We start from the raw sequence: 17,613 nt of genomic DNA on the forward strand, positions 1-17,613 counted from the left end.
CTAAAGACATAATATTGTCGAATATTAAGCTACGATCGAGAGAGTGACGAGGAACAAAAGAGAGAGTATCGAAATTTGCTAATTGATGAACTCACGGATTTCCACTCGTTATATTGGGCGTTAATAAAACGCTCTTGGATCGGCGGTTCCTGATCGTAGTCTCCCTTCTCTTCAGGTAAAGATTCTGGCAGGAAGGCGGTATAGGTCTGGTGTTCCTTGAGGTCCGCTGTGGGTGTCTGCCTGCTGTCCGCTTGGCTGTGTCCGCTTCGGTTGTCGACGCCTGGAGGTACAAGTGCGACCCCTTTTTATACATGTCCCGGAGGGGGAATCATCGGGGAAAATTTGATGCAATCGCATGTAACTCTTGACGCAAGTCAAGAGTTGTTTACGTTATTGTGACACTTTCTCATCATAAATTTGACAACAGCTGTCAACTTATTAAATTAATTGCCGCCGATGGCTAAGATCAGAACATCCGCGGGCCATCTTTTTGTTACTCTCTATCATGAAACAGGTAAAGGTTCTTGTTAATTGACTACTGATTTGTAAATTGTGACAGAGGTTGAAATGAATAATCCCCTGTTGTGAGGGGAGAAGTTTCACAGACGAATAGAAGGTCACCTTTCAAAGTGACGCAGTACACTTATAGGTCAAAAGGTCTAACTTTAACTTCCATGAAAGAGTGGAAAAAGGGAAATAATGATAAAAATAAAAATTAACGAAGCTCTAAAATTCACACGACAGCTCGAATTCCCAACAGGACTATAAAGACGTTACTTTGACATCTCGAGGAGGAGTTCTAAAAGAGTATCCACAGTGCTGTGGAATTTGTGCGGATACACATTATCATAAAACAAGAAAACGTTGTTTCAGGTATCGTCATCATATTCTTTTTTTTAATTGAATTTTTGTATAAAACATATAATTTATTAGATCAGAATACTTTTAGATTGTTACAGAAACTGTCATTCCTGCATGAGTCTAGCCCAAAAGCTTTGGTAGAGTCTTACTATGATTATAAAAAAAGTTATTTGATANTATTTATCATCCAGCGTAATTTTAAACTTAAAAATTTTTTAAAATAAATTTTAGAGCAAAATTACAAAACGAAAATGACGATTACTTATAGTTGAATTTAAATAATACATTATGTACGCACATCAAGAAGAATAAAAGTAGCACATGTTTCATTTTAAACTACATTTATTTCAAAAAATAATTAAGAAACATATAATAATAACTTTCTCTTATAATGCTGTTTCCATTTGGCATACAACGATCACCGCAGCAAACGGTTTTCTGTACCGAACTGTTCTTGTCAGCTCTTCCATAGTAACACCAGACCGTGATTTTACAGTTTTACTTAACAAAATTCTTCGTCTGTCCTTCTTTTTATTTCCCCATACCAGTATCAACCGAAAAATATGAATTTGTAAATTATACCGAATTTCCTGTCGAAAAAATACGTTGGTGAAAATATTCGTATTCAATACAAAACGAAAATTACCTATTTTTATTCAGATCTCTTAATATGGAATAAAAGGAGTGACAACAAATCGAGGAACGAAATACCGAAATTCCCAAATTGGCCTCTTCTTTGGAATTTGATTTTCAGTCCAGTAAAAGCGCAAGATTATCGAAAACTTTGTGGCACCTGTAAGTATAATTTCAAAGTATTAAATTATATCTTACGATATAATATTATTTTCGAATTTGTTTTCGAATAACGATCAATAAAAGTTAATGCCCTGTTTAATAAATTTTTTTAGTTATAATTCAACTATTGAATTGCGCGTGTTTGGGATTCATCAAAGAGAAATTAGTAAAAGTTTCTTGGGGTGGCTATCATTATATTATATTATCTCACCCCGAAGTGGCTCAGGTATACTTGCTTAATCACATAACAAGTGATTTGTCACGTTAACAATTGATTATTTAATACAGGAAGTGCTAAAGAATAACACCGTGATCAACAAAGATTGGATTTATAATATTATTCATCCGTGGCTGGGAACAGGTCTTATAACAAGGTAAAACAATCATTGAATATTTCACATTAATACAAGTAATTTATTTGTTTACAATCGAAACAGTTCGAACGATAAGTGGAGACATCGTAGGAAATTGTTAACTCCGGCATTTCACTTTCGAATTCTCGAAGACTTTCAAGGAATTTTCAACGACCACTCAAACATCTTAGTTGAAAAGTTGAAAAATAAAAAGCGAAATGAAGAGTTTCTTATTGACGGGTTAATCAGTATGTGCACTTTGGATATTATTGGAGGTAAGAATTGATTAAGCAATGCTTTGCTGGCAGGGAAAATTGCCTATTTACAAACAGAAAAAATGTTTTTAACATTTTTTTAATATTCTGAAAAAAATTACAATTCGAAAATGTGCTGAAAAAATGAACGAGCAGTTGAAAGTGTGTTTTTTAAACTTGTCTCTTCATTACGACAATTTCGAAATGTTATTGTAAATTAAAAATTTTCTTTCATTTCGAGAATTTTGGTTTTTGTTTTTATTTTGCAAATAAGACAATTTGTTTTAATCGTATACATCGTGAGGTCAACTAGTCGGACCATAGCAGAAAAAAGAATAATGAGGCACAGGACCGACAGATTCTGAATTAGAGCCAACGAAACTTCCGATTGCAAATACGATTGCTATTGCGAAATTTTATAGTGATATTCTGACGCATTAATATATTGGAATGTGTCATTTTTATAATCATAAAAAAAAGTTTCTAATTTGTTAAAATCTTTCTTTTTCTCAGTACTTTTTTAAATTGAGTCACATTATGTTCGAAATTTTTTACGGTTAATACAGACAACTTTACTAAGAAAAGTGACAAATTCAATATGTTATTTAATAAATGTAATATTATTATTTACAGATTCAGCAATGGGAGTTCGATTCAACACTCAAGACAAATCTGGTACTGATTACGGCGTTGCCATTAATGAGTAAGTTGAAAAAATATTTAATGAAAAATCTGAATAAAACGTTTTTATTGAAAACTATTTATAACTTGCTTTTGAATTACTCTAAGGAGCTACTAGCAATTTTTTTAATTTTCATGTAATCACTATTTTCGTTTCTCTGTCGATTATTGTACAACAATCTTAGTTTTACCGCTTACTATAGCTTGCTTTATGTGCCCTGTGGTTCTTTGAAAAAAACGAAAGAGTTTCTATTTACGCATACAATGCAATCCTTGCTGCCTCTTTCATGAGGGAAAAATACACTAAATATCTTCTAATCACTATTTTACATTCAACGATGCAATTAAACATATTAGTATAACAGGTTCAAACTATTTGAATATAAGGTAGTTTTGCAATAAATAAATAATAACGCTTATAATAACGAGTGACAATAAATAATATTTTTATTTATTGTCACGCATTTATTCTTAACTATTTGGACGTATGAAAGGTCTATACATATAACTAACACTTTATTCTTTCCGAAAAATATAATTTATTTTAAACAAACGTTTTCAGCCTGTTTCACAGTTCATCCTCAGGTTTAGAACAAATTTGAATTAAAGAATTCAATCAATGGACTACAAAATTCAAAATTCAAAATTAAATAAGCAACGGAATAAGATAAAATAAAAATAAAATTAAAATATTAAATAAATATTAAAAAACAGAGTAACATAAAACAAACAATATAAACATGTAAAAAATGTACATAGAAGTATTAAAAATACATTTACTAACACATCAAATAAAACAATTATTTTGACTGGTTAGAGCTCTAATTAAACTTCTTAACTATAAACTTCCATGCAGAGAGAAGACTTTCTGCTTTCCTTGCGTTTAAACAGCCTTCTTATATTTTACTCCTATAAATCTACAAGTTTTCCCTCTGCATACTGTTGGAATACTAAAAAACACGATGGTAGCATATTAGCAGCAACCAGTTGCTTGAGATTTTAGAAAGACATGTTGACAATGCTATAATATTTCAAATACGCCCAATAGATTTATCACAAGTTTCGTTAAGATATACTTTTACAAATGAATACTGTAACAAAGAAAACTTAGTGCAGCTTTCAAAATCATTTATTTATCTCAATCTAATGTCAAAATTATTTTATAAAGTTTAAAAAAAATTATTTTGTTTCAGGTTTAAAATTTTAAAATATTTTTAACAATGTGAAATATATTTCAGTTACTTCAAGTATTTATATTATACCGCATTGTGTTTTATAATTTAGTATAACATCGGCAGTTATTCAATGGTTCATGAAGCCTTGGTATTGGTTCAGTCCCATTTTCAACCTTTGTCCATTAGGGAAAAAATTCTATAAAGACATTGACAGGATTCACGAATTCGACAGAAAGGCAAGTTCATTTCTTTTTATTCATAAACTGTTTACGTTGTTAATTAATAAATGAAAACAATTCAGGTAATTAGACAAAAGAAACAGAAAATGATCGAAGAACTGAAAGACAATAAAACAATCGAAAACTTTCAAGAAGAAAATGAAGTTACAGGGGTAAAGAAGAGGCGAGCATTTCTAGATTTACTGCTTTATCATCATTTAACGGATAAAAGTCTCAACGAAGAAGATATCAGAGAAGAAGTTGATACATTAATGTTTGCAGTAAAATCAGTTTTATATACGAATTTAAGAAAAAGGGATTCGGAGTATATAAAAATTGTCTTTTTGTTAGGGGCAGGACACAAGCGCAATGGGAATTAGTTGGTCTCTTTATCTACTCGGATTGCATCCGGATATACAAGAGAAAGTTTACCAGGAGCAGGAAGAAATTTTTGGTAAAGACACGAATAGTTCTATTATGTCCGAAGACCTTAGAAAAATGAAGTATCTGGAATGTGTTGTCAAGGTAACAATTTATTTTTAAATTCCTGGTTGAAAGGTGAAATTTAGACGCATAAATTATCAATAACCGTACAACAGGTAATAGTGAGGATTATCAGACCAATGATGGGAACAAACGCTCAGGAATCAAAGTGAAAACGTTTAGTAAAAACAAAATTACCTACATAAGTATGGGAACAAAAACACCCAAAATGCATTTTGGTTTTTTCGTTCGTTGCTATTAACTAAAGGCTTTAGTACATTTAAAATTATACAACGTAAAGGTAAACCTAAACAGTGCTTAAAGCTGTAGAGAAACAAGGGTATTATGGGATACCATTTACATTTTTAAAAATAACTTTACTGGTTTCTGAATAAAAATCGCAAAATTATCATGAGTACATACTATAGCTAATTGTAATGAACAGTCACTTGTAAAATAATACTATTTATTTCGTTGTTATAAAAAATTACCTAAAAGAGTTACAAATAGAGGGAAAACTAATTAGATTTCATAAAACATTGTTATTTTTAATTATAAAAACCATATTTTTAAGATTATGTGCGTGTCATTCCTGCTTCGAGTCTATTTACAAAAGTCATAGCTATAATTTTCCTTCACTGCTCCGGTACAATCAAAATGAGCCAACAGAAAACAGCTAAAGCATTAAATCTAAATTTTTCCTCGTGCATCTTTGGAGAATTTTCCGTTGCAGAAGATACATTCAGCGTCTTCGTTTTCTGGTTCTTTAGTCGATGGCACGAAGTCCATTACAGATAATACATCAGAATGGAACGATTTATTGCTGCTAACAATGGAGTCATCTCTGGTAGGTTTAGGTCTAGAAGGTCGGTCTAAGTTTAATTTCTTAACAGGTTGTCTTGAAATGTTTCTGGTTTCTTATTTTTGTCCTTTTCTTTCAGTTTATCTATTTATGTTACTATTACATAATACCCGACACGCCGTTTTGGAAAATGAACCTCTAAACTGATAGACAAAAAACGACTACAGTATAACAAACTACAATTCTTTTGGTGTGCATTATGCTTAACATCAATGTTCAAGTCACATGTGTAACAGTAGGTTAAAATGTTTGAAAACTTGCCTGCAAAAATCTTGAAAATCACAAAACACACTTTGCTCTGTAGCGAGTGGTACGAGTAGAAAAAGCGGTCAACTTTCCCTGCACGGCATCTGAAGTGTGGCAAGTATAAACAAATCAGACCTGTACATTCCAAAAGCTATAAATTGGCTTTACTACTTTCCCTTAGACAGTAGTGACAATATGCAGTATGTATATATGTTTTCTCTGCCATCGCGTACACTATGGCTACTTTTAGCGATTTTTACACTTAATCAGAAACAAAAGATAAGGAAACTATTACAATTGTAGAAGTGTATCGCAATATACTTATGTACCTAAGACATGTATTTCGCATTTTTCCTTTTTCATTTTAAGATAAACTTTTTTGTATCTTAAGAGAAAGTATTTAAGATTATCAAATCTATTTATATTTTGTGAATTTTGTTTGTAAACACAAAAAAAAATTTGATGTTAAATACTACTTTGATGTCGAAAACTATTTTGAAATATTAAAGTAATTTCAGGAGACACTCAGAATCTATCCTCCGGTTCCAGTCATAGTGAGAAGGAATCCATCCGATTTAAAAGTGGGTATGTATCGCATTTTGAGAGTAAATACACTTCCCAGCAATTACAAAAATTCTATTGATAACAATTAAATTTTCTTTCAGGTGATTATATCTTGCCGGCAAAATCGTCTCTTGCAGTAAACATTTATGGAATTCATCATAATCCAACCGTGTTTGAAAATCCCGAAGTGTTCGATCCGGATCGATTTCTACCAGAAAACTGCGAGAAACGTCACCCCTTTGCCTTTCTACCGTTCTCTGCCGGTCCACGCAATTGCATTGGTAAGTATCCTCGACACGAACAAAGGCCTCCTGTTTTTCTGATGTATTTACATTTCTTCAGGTCAAAGATTCGCCATGATGGAGATGAAGACAGTTTTAGCCAATGTTCTTCGACATTTTCGAGTGGAGTCTTTGGACCACAGAGATAAGATTTTCGAATCCGCTGACATAGTTCTTCGTCCTAAATTCGGTATAAGAATGACTGTCGAGAAACGATAAAAGAAAAAAATATTCTCTTTCAGAAAGTAATAAATCTATAAATTAACGAAACAGTTGTTCATAATACAATGTTTCATGTATTCCAGATTCTTATCTATATGATAATCCGCGCTTCAAATGTGTAGACATGTTCAGCCTGGCCAGAAAAAGTCAATGTTAGAGAAAAGAAATAGAAGGCGACTTGCAAACGTTGACACATACGTGTGATTTCTTTCAGCTCTTTTCTTTTCTATGTTCTTAAAACGTTTTTATACTACTTTTGTCATAAACAATTAAACTTTTTGCAATTTATAATACTGTGATTTATGTTTGACCGTCAATGTCGTCTTCCATCTTTGTCATCTGACATAGACCCTTTTCGTTTAGATTGATTAATGTTACTGTGTCGAAAATAATATACTAATTTTTGTAATAAATTCTCTAAAATTATATTTTAAAGCGTTTAGTGTATTTATTTACCTTACAACAGAGCAGTCGAAATGCTTTTCACGAATTTTGTGTTTGAATTTAATTGCATAATATTTTATATCTTCCAAAAGTTTGAATTTTTTATCACTTGAAATGTATAAAAATTTTTAACCTTATAAAAGGCATTTAAAAGTTTTTTGTAAACGTAGCGCATTGATACGTTGTGATCCACTAAACTAGTTTCAATACAAAAGTCAAGCAGTAGTAACACATCAGCAACACGAACGTAACGCAAACGAATTCTTCAGACATAAAATTAGCAGTAACTAAATAAAAAGTTAATACGAGCAATTAATACATTGTGACATCGTCACAATGCCAGGTTGGAATTTTAAATCATATTTTGTATTTATTTAGCTTAAAATATATGTTAATTTAATCGTTTCTCTTTTTGTACATCATGCTATTTTTGTGCGTGTTGTGGCAGGTATCTGTTTAATTCTTTTTAGAGAAAATATTTCAATCCAATTATTGTGAGATAAGCAGTGGGTCAGGGGTAAATTTCGTACTGACTACTTAATCTGCACAGGCTGGTAAAGCCCGATCTCGGAGTCGTTGGATAGCTAGGAGGGCAAATCCAGTGGGGAGTGCGTCGGTAAATCGGCAGGTTTCCTCGGATAGACAGAAGACAGGTTTAACAAATAACAAAATATAGGTTTATTCTATAACTAAAATTAATTTACAGGAGTATATATAATAAAGTTACAGCCTTAATGCTTAAATGCGCATAACACAAATCTGTTTATAATAGCGATCTAACTATTCACTACGCAGCGTGGGAGAGTTTACAAAGTCTCTAGTGTGAGAGTTATATTTTCGATCAGTTATACCTTATGTTAAATGACGGTATGCGACAATCATTTTGGACTATGAAAGCTGGCTGTATGTCACAGGCTTATGTCTTCTACCGGCTTCTCCTCGCACATGATCGGGACGGAAGACACTTGTAATCAGACTTTCCTGATGATCGCGCAGAGGGACGGTCGCCCTGAACATCCCGTGACGACGTTTTTATACGATCGTCGTTGGCACTGAGCCAACAGGTCAGCATAACGAGTGAGCCAACAGCTCGTTCACTCGTTATGCTGACTAATCAGCACGTGCACGATGACTAATTAACAAAAGGACGATAACTTGTCTTTCTTCTCTCCTACCTTGTGGATTTGTAAAATTCAAAATCCGATCGATTTCCGTTATAACTTGGGATAAATTATTTTTTTATCCTCTAATGTAAAATATGTTAAACTCAAAAATTTACGCCTTCAAACCCTCGGGTTTACACTATCATACTTTCCGTTACAAACCGAAAGTTAATATATAGTTAATAGAGGCCTCCTGCCTTCTTGCTGTGTATTTCTTCTCTCCATTGTCATTTATTTAGCTCCATTTTCGAGAATAAGGAGAAACCGTAATCAGAGTGATAAACAAACATTCATTTACACTCACAAAGAAACGCACGACAATCGAAATTTATAAATCTACAATCTTTTTCAAATTGCACCAAAATTCAACTTCTTTAAAATTTTTCATGGATATTTGATTCTGAACGAGCAATGATTTATTGTGTTTTGCTAATTCCGTTTGTCATCTTTACGATGTCGAAAAATTTAATTGAATTTTTTTATACCTGTTCGTTTACAACAATTGATTGAATGCCTCTAATTTTATTATAATCAAAGATTTCTTATAATTTATTCACGAGTTAAATGTAATACTATGCACTTCATTAATCCGCAAGAGAAGGCATGAGGAAAATTGTGTAAACATTCCTGGCGAAAATGTTTAAATTGTGTGATTTGTGTGAGATAATGAAGTACTTTCCCACACTTCAAAGCGATCGGCAAATCGCCTTCGTACCACGACTTTCCTGAAACCAATGCTGTTGTCTTAACCACAGCAGATTTGTGGTGAAAGTGAATTGCAGATCTCTTTCGGAACAGAACTTTTGAACGAGATTTTTACAGTTGAAAAAATAAATAATACGTTGTATAAATATCACTTTTCCTGTTGTTATAACAGAGAGAACAGAGAAAACGTGATTCCTCAACATGATTTTTGAATTTTTGTATTTAGGACACCTTAAAACGTTGAGAAATGCAAAACAATTCGTGAAATTTTCTGTATGTACGGATATGTGTGCGGATGGCTTACACATGCAATTTTAAACTTGCCCGGATAGTTGAAATATAATTAGATCAAATTAAACGACATTCAATATAGAAAGTATAAGTAAAATACTTTAAGTGTTTGCAAAATTTTCTTCGATTTGTCATGCATGAATTCCATCGATTGTTTGGTAAAAAGATCAACTTATTAGGACAGAGCCTTAGCAATGTATAGACCGTTTCTTTAACTCTTTCCAACCTGTGGGCTTTAAGAGGGCCTTTTTTAGCAAACGCATTATGGGTTTGATCAGGACCACAATAGGGGTAGCTGGATGGTGAGGGACTGGGCCCGACATATCCAGACGGACCACATCTCGGAAAATTTCTGGGGATTTTTCTACCTATCCGGATCTGCCTGGTCCCCAGAGCGGTAGGCTGTCACTTTGACAAATCGGCCATAAAGCCAATTGATAGGTCTGAGGTCTCTTAATGCCCTCAAATCATCGCAAACATTCGTGCACAGTGGACTAAAAAGCTAATCCGCCGCCAAGTGCGTCAAAAACATTGCTTCGACTCTCATTAGGTCCTGGATCGGGGAAACAGTAAAGTTGTAGAACATTAGCACCATGTTTTGCCACATAAGTAATAATTACAACGTTTATATGTGGCTTGGCGTTGCCATCAACGAATGTTCAATTTTCTGACGTCATTTTTTTTAGTTCCTTTGGGCCATCATAATTATATTTCACATAGCTTGTATTTGCAACCGTCTGTAATTTTTCCAACGTTTGCTCTTTCACCAGCACAAATGATTGCATTTTAGTCTCGTCCAATATGTTGATCGTCAGTTACAGCAATTTGTCAACTTTGATCTTCTTTGTGATAATCGTAACATATTCACTTTGATTGAGCTTCCTCCCTGCAGCTTATTTTATCAAGTCGGGCAGGCGTTTTTTGACGTTTCCCCCAATTTAATGCAAAATTTGATGCATATTCTCTTATCTTCCCTGACAAATTCTAAAGACATATAGAGTGAGTGTTTGAAACTGTGAAACTTTGAATGATAATTGAAGATATAACCTATATTGATATGTCGATTACATATCTAAAATATAAAAAACTCCTGACAAAATTGCGTGTGTCGGCTACTATTTTTGCATTAACTAAGGACTGGATGAGCCAAAAGTCTTGAAATTTCAAGGTTATTTCTATATATGGGGCATTACTGCTATTAAATTTCGATGGCTACAATTAAATCAAGGATGGGGAAATTGAAGAGATTCATAAACTATATTTCTAGTGGGGTCAGATTTAATAAGAATTATACTTTTAATTAGCATATATAATATTTTTAAAAATTCGTCTCTACTCTCAAAATTTAAGTTTTTTGCCTTTTTATATTAATTAATAATGTTTAAAAAATTTTATGAAAAAATCCGATAAAAGATGGCGCCGCACACTATTTATTTATTATGATTAATACTGTAATATAAATGTTATTATTTAAATAAAATCTCTTAACAGCGGAGATAGTTGGCAAATGTTGATGGATTTTTTCCTTTAAATCATCTACACAATTCAAAGGATTTTCTTCTTTTCTTGTTGAAATTAATTATCAATTAAACTTCAGAAAATTTTTTATTTTTGGAAATTTCTACGAAATTAAAAGACAACTTTTAAAACATATTTAGACAACAACGTTAATTAATTTTATTCCTATCGTGCAGATTACAAAACATATCAAATTATTCTCAAAAACGAAAATAATTACCGTTCTTTTCGAGTACATATTTATTCTATAATATACAGTAGATTTCCCTATAAGACGGTAGATACGTTCCGTTCTTTATAAATCCGATTTTGTAGGAATCACATCCAATCACAGCTCGACACGTGTGAAGTTTACGGACTACGGCTGTTTGAAAGGTTTTATTCCATAAAATTAATCGATTTTAGACTAATCCGACTCAACATTTCCAAAATACGCATATTTTTTTGGAAATAATCCGTATAAACTACGCTATAAACAAAAAATTGTAGGATTACTTACCGAGTGTGCANAGAAGTTTCACAGACGAATAGAAGGTCACCTTTCAAAGTGACGCAGTACACTTATAGGTCAAAAGGTCTAACTTTAACTTCCATGAAAGAGTGGAAAAAGGGAAATAATGATAAAAATAAAAATTAACGAAGCTCTAAAATTCACACGACAGCTCGAATTCCCAACAGGACTATAAAGACGTTACTTTGACATCTCGAGGAGGAGTTCTAAAAGAGTATCCACAGTGCTGTGGAATTTGTGCGGATACACATTATCATAAAACAAGAAAACGTTGTTTCAGGTATCGTCATCATATTCTTTTTTTTAATTGAATTTTTGTATAAAACATATAATTTATTAGATCAGAATACTTTTAGATTGTTACAGAAACTGTCATTCCTGCATGAGTCTAGCCCAAAAGCTTTGGTAGAGTCTTACTATGATTATAAAAAAAGTTATTTGATATATTCAAAAAATTTACTATAAATAAAATTAAAGTAATTTACAAAATTTGAACAATCTTTTAAATTAAATATGATTAACATAAGTAATTGATTATTTCGATTATTTTCTAAATTTATTTTATTTAAATTTGCTTTCTATGTGATAGAGACGGAATATTTATAGAAATTGTTATATTGTTTATGAGTAAAATGAGGAAAGTTACGAACTAACTTTCGTTATTTTAAAAGTAAAGGTAAAATCAAGGTTTTTTATTTATTAGAGATTTCTTTCACGATCAAAAATTTATCAGAAAGATCAAGGAAATATGAAAAAACAGAAAGTAATTAACTTTTACGTGTTTCTATTTGTGATTTGAACAACTGGGCAATTGTGTCGAGAAATTGACTTTTCTAAAAGTTGATTAAAATGAATTCTAGAGTATTAGCGCGGATAAGGTTTGACTCAACCTCGTNAACCAGTCTTATAGGGGGATCTACTGTATTCCAAATATAATTAATTATATACCAGGATTTCTTGAATGCTGAAACACAGATCACTATTTTCCTTGAAATCTTGAGATGGGCAATAGACTGGGAAATGAGAAATCCTGCTAGCTATCATTTACTTTCAGCAATTTAACGAAGCATAATGAGTCGAATAAAATTTGGAGAAAAACAAATACTTACCCACACTGTGAACATACTTAAAATGATATTTGAATTTGAGCATAATACGTGTTTCTTCGTAAGAGAGTATGTCCCATGTCTAATGAACTTAACAGTAATTAACAAATTATATTACACAGGATCAGTTTCACACGAATTCTTTATAATTCATGCTAGTAAAGATATTTAACAGTTAAATGGATATCTTTTATTTTTGAAGATATGAATGGCTGGTTTAGTTAAATACATACTTAACCTTTACTAAACCAGCAAATAGGTAGTTACTAAAATAGCAAACTAAGCCTTCAGTTTGTTTCACGTTGCACTTACGCACGTCTAATCCTTAAAGACGCACAACATTTGTGTAATACACATGTGACCGTAGGGTCGGCACCTCTTTGGCGCCCTGTCAGGAGACCTGAATCTGACACCACCGAGTCTCTGGGGGACTTGGAAATCGCGACGTTACGTCTAAANTAAACCAAAAACAAAAATATGAAAAAAATCAAGTACGAACCAAAAGTAAATTAACACAAAACAAAACACAATTTTTGACAATATTTTTTTAAAAAACTCTATAACGGGATATTTCCTTAGACTCAAGTTGTTCCAATGTATTATTATCTGAAATTTAAACATATTTTATTCGTGATTACGTTTTATTATCAGCATTTTTTTGCGATCCAGGATCGGGTGTCGCATATAAAATAAAGACAAAGAAATATTGCCTATAACAACTTTGTTTATATGCAAGTAGAATAATATACATACATACGAAAAAATTCGGTTTTAAGATTTGGTTTAAGTATTTAAATATTAATGAAAATAAATTGCATTTTAATGGGACGGATGCGCTTGTTTTATTTGCAGCAGAACAATTTAAACGTAGCTGCAATATTTGACACTGCTGAACTTTAAGCGTCTACAACATATTTCAACGTTGAACGATATTCGGTTATAATAACAGTTAAAAGAGAAAAGGGTGTTTCACTAAAGGGTCGTAATTAAATGCAGTACTCGAAACATTTATTCCATTATGTTATTTTTGCTTTAGCACGTATGATATCATTTTTTATATGAATGATGCTGAAAACCACATTATGTATTTTGTTATTTCTGTGAACTTAGCAAGAGAAGGGCAATTTTTTTTCTCTAAGTATTTCAACAAACATTATCACTTCGTTCGAACTAGTGAGAGTTCGCGGTGCCACGTGCGGTCATGAAATGTATTGCCGAAACACAGTGTCGGGTGTAGCTTGCATCAGTTCCCTCATAATTCGTGGCAAGTACTTGTTTTCTATCAGAGCACCGAAAATATTTACCGGGTCTGACCGGTGATCGAACATCATGCTCCCAAATCACCCTGCTCTGTGTGTCGCTGGCATATAGTAAGAATCGTTTCCATGTCAAATTACAATAAACCTAATTGTATTTAAAATAATATTTCCTAATTATATAACTTTTAAAAACATATCCTTAGATTATGATTACTTTTTAATCGAAATATTTTGTAAATACTTCAAATTCTAGGTTAAATTATAGACACGCGAGAAAAAATCATTACAGCACTTTTAGTATGCTGTATGATGAGTTTACACGTCAAACATTGGCACGTGTCATAGAAACTCTGATTTTAATTGGCATTTTTCCATGCTAATTGTTCTACAGGTATATCAATAAATACGTAGACAATTATTACCTACCACATTACAAACCTTAGAGCAAAAAGATTTTACTGCATGGCGATTTGACGTAAAAAAATTGGCAGATGTCGATTACGTATCATAAAAACTAACTGTGATTGGCATTTTTCCAGGTTATTATTTTGCAGATATATATATATATATACGTAGAAAATTATTACGTACACTAGAAAGTGCAGAGCAAGAAGACTATTAACCATGTGTCTGTTGACTTCATTTCAAATTCTTTTAAGTTTGCTTATTATATCACTTCTAGTGATATATTTATTAGGAAAGAAATGGAGAAACAGAAGAAAACAGCAGGTAAATTATCCGTCTTCCTCTGCATCTGAAGGTAAGTAAATGTTTGAAACTATCGTTAATTTAACAAAGTAGAACTTTATAACAGTCTTCAGTTAAGTAAATTTTTCTTGGTTTTTTATGAAACATTTGCAAGTATTAAAACGAGGAAAACGAATTTACCTGCAAACTATTTTGCTTAAAATTATAATTTTTAATGCTTAGTCGACAATTTTCTTTTAATAATTGCAACACATCCGAGACAAATCTAAATGAAGAGAATTTTTTTGTGTTATTATTTTTGAATTATTACTTGCTTTGTTTTGCGAGAAATAAAACGTATCGTTATTGGTTTATTTATAAAGATCTGGTTGGGATAATAACTGCATTTATCATTACTTTTTATTTTTCGGGAGTAAAAAAATGATCTGTAAGTAAAGAGTTGGTCCTCGCGCGGTTGATTAAAACGTTAAAATAACGATTGGAAATGGTGGATATGCCGGAATGTCGGCCGTCGTTAAGCCAAAGATAGTTATTGTGATTTGGGTCGTGGCTCCAGATGCCTTCCATGTTGTTATGGTGATCGGAATTAGTAATAGTTAGGAGATTTTCGGAGGTTATAAAATTAGTGTTAACTGTGTTTGGAAGATTGCTATTAGAGAGGTCGTCTGCTTTGTCGTTGATGTCAATACTAACGTGAGAAAAAGTCCAGATAAAGTGCATGTGCTTCTGGTGGCTGTAGTGGATGTGTGGTTTGTTATGGATTCTGCGAGTGATGGTAGGGGATTTGTCACTGTAGTTGTTTAAGGCGGAGAGGATGAATTTGGAATCGGTGCAAAGAACGGCACTGGTAGTCGGTAACATATGTGATGGCCTGCAAGATGGCCTTTGGCGGAGAAAATGGCGGAATCCAGCAACTAGTTGCTTAAGGTTCCTGGCAACATTTGGAGGAGCCACCTGTTATCTTATTTTATTTTAAAAATTTTATATTTTTAGCTATTATAAAATTGCAAAAACTTAAATTTTAAAAGTGATTATAGATGTTATAAAAAAATTTTAAATACTAATAACCAGTAAAATCGTCTTTAAGGTCGAGCCTGCTGGAAATACACACAGCCACCTCTATCTCCCTACCCTCTCGACCCTTAACTACCAAAATACGTAGCATCAATCTACCTACAGTAATACGAAAAGATCTCTGCAAAATTTTGGAAGTTATCGACTAAATGCATAAGACCGATAACACGCGCTAACATCCATACATAAAAATCCCCAAATTTTTTCGCATTTCTCGACATTTTTAGGTCCCCGAATCCAAAATCTAAAAATTTTTGGGAGGTCATTTTTTGATCGATCGCTAGTCTTTAAATTGGGGATATACGCTGGGTGTTTAAAAAGTTCCAAGCGGGGTGAAAGTCTGAAAGGTAGAAGCTTTCACATTTTTAATGTGCGAAGACTTCTACCTCTTTTTTGAACTAAAAGCGTGCTAGGAGGACAGAAGTTCGAGACTAACGTTTTCGGAACCTTACATAATGTGAGAATACGTGGGAGCGTTAGTCCTTTAGGTCGTTACAACCCACTAATAATGTGTCAGTGGATGGCGTTGAAGTAAGGTCTTAAATGAGTTGGGAGTGAAGTTGCGAGTAAGTTCGATCAGGGTCCGTATAAATTAAATGAAGAGACATGAGCATTTACAAAAACACATAGAATTTAATATATATATAAAGAACAGAGAAAATAAGCTAACAACTAAATACACTAAGTACACCTCTCGATATTAGAGTGTTTACAAATGAGTTTAAAACGATACCCATGATTTGGTGATTCGGCCTTTGGATATGGAGACGGGAATGATCCGGAGTAAGAGAATCGAAGCTGTATTATGCCGAAACTATTTCTATGGCCGTCTCCCCGATTTTGTGAATTTGATTCCTTTTTATTTCAGATTACCTCCAATCGAGTTTCTGGATTTATAACATCTGACGGGATATTCTATTGTTAAACATGACATTTCTCCTGGCTCAGATGACAGATATTTGTCAGAAAGGTGTCATAACAGTTCTTTAACTCGTTAAGAGCATTTACAATTTTTTTTTATAAAACCTATCCCTACATTCAAATTTAAACTTCTTGCCATTTTATAATAGTTACAAATGTAAAATCTTTTTAGTAAAATCTCATACCAGATGGCGCCACCTAATTTCGACTGCAAAGTTAAGCAACTAGATATTAAATTTTTCTCTTAGTCCGGATTTTATTCAATTCACTTTAAATCCGTCTTTTTGATTTTTCTGCATTAAAACAAAATAGAAGCACTAAATAGAAAAATTATGTTTACATTCTGTAATACTTTAACTCGGTCTTCAAATTCAAGTAATATCTTTTGGGTGAATCAATGTCGAGAAAAGAGTTTGAAGCTAAACGAAAGAAGAACTATTCACAAACTTCATTATCACACCAAAAGTCACGTTATTTTAATTCAAATTGATTTCCTGACAGCAGTTAAAGACATGACAAGCACGACTTCTTTGCTTATTTGAAAAATATGATGTACGAGAACAAGACAGTACTAATTTGAAATAGAAAATATATATTTTAAATTCAATATACAGTAGACCCCTATAAAACGAATTCCCATAATTACGATTCTTATAAGACAGCGAAAAAATTGCGACGGTATCCGTAAAAAACGGTAAAAAAAACTCCTATAATTACGTAAAACGTCTTCGGGCAGCCGAACTACTTTCCGCGCCGTCAAGCGCCACGCTACAGAGAGATTACTATCATCTGTACAGTATTATATATAAATTATATATAAATTAGGTACTGTACATATAATTATATATTAATTATATATAAATTAGGTACTGTATATATAATTATATATTAACTTAATTTATTGTAACTTTATTATAA

At 32.4% G+C, this 17,613-nt stretch overlaps 2 protein-coding genes across 2 annotated transcripts in view; both read left to right on the top strand.

Annotated features, from left to right (window-relative positions):
* Window positions 1-456: 456 nt before the first annotated feature.
* LOC111620322 (cytochrome P450 4C1-like) lies at window positions 457-7,171 on the top strand. The gene is made up of 13 exons (XM_023362239.1): window positions 457-514; window positions 1,522-1,656; window positions 1,770-1,882; window positions 1,945-2,030; window positions 2,094-2,284; window positions 2,897-2,966; window positions 4,229-4,355; window positions 4,421-4,618; window positions 4,689-4,862; window positions 6,447-6,513; window positions 6,594-6,773; window positions 6,835-6,963; window positions 7,079-7,171. The coding sequence occupies exons 1-13, from the start codon at window positions 457-459 to the stop codon at window positions 7,150-7,152; spliced, it is 1,602 nt and encodes a 533-aa protein (XP_023218007.1). The 3' UTR covers window positions 7,153-7,171.
* A 7,445-nt stretch (window positions 7,172-14,616) lies between these two features.
* Window positions 14,617-17,613, top strand: part of LOC111620323 (cytochrome P450 4c21-like) — a 5,742-nt gene continuing 2,745 nt past the window's right edge. Inside the window, exon 1 of the mRNA XM_023362240.1 lies at window positions 14,617-14,752. Within this exon, the coding sequence (XP_023218008.1) occupies window positions 14,617-14,752 (136 nt within the window). The remainder of the gene's footprint in view (window positions 14,753-17,613) is intronic.

Source organism: Centruroides sculpturatus, unplaced genomic scaffold (assembly GCF_000671375.1).
Source record: "Centruroides sculpturatus isolate CEXI.00-Female unplaced genomic scaffold, Cexi_2.0 scaffold32, whole genome shotgun sequence".
NCBI lineage: Eukaryota > Metazoa > Arthropoda > Arachnida > Scorpiones > Buthidae > Centruroides > Centruroides sculpturatus.

Excerpts from the sequence above, each read along its gene's own strand:
- LOC111620322 (XM_023362239.1), top strand. The coding sequence starts at position 457 with ATGGCTAAGATCAGAACATCCGCGGGCCATCTTTTTGTTACTCTCTAT. Across the intron at positions 6,514-6,593 it reads TCCATCCGATTTAAAAGTGG|GTGATTATATCTTGCCGGCA; the intron begins GTATGTATCGCA and ends ATTTTCTTTCAG. Across the intron at positions 6,964-7,078 it reads AGTTCTTCGTCCTAAATTCG|ATTCTTATCTATATGATAAT; the intron begins GTATAAGAATGA and ends CATGTATTCCAG.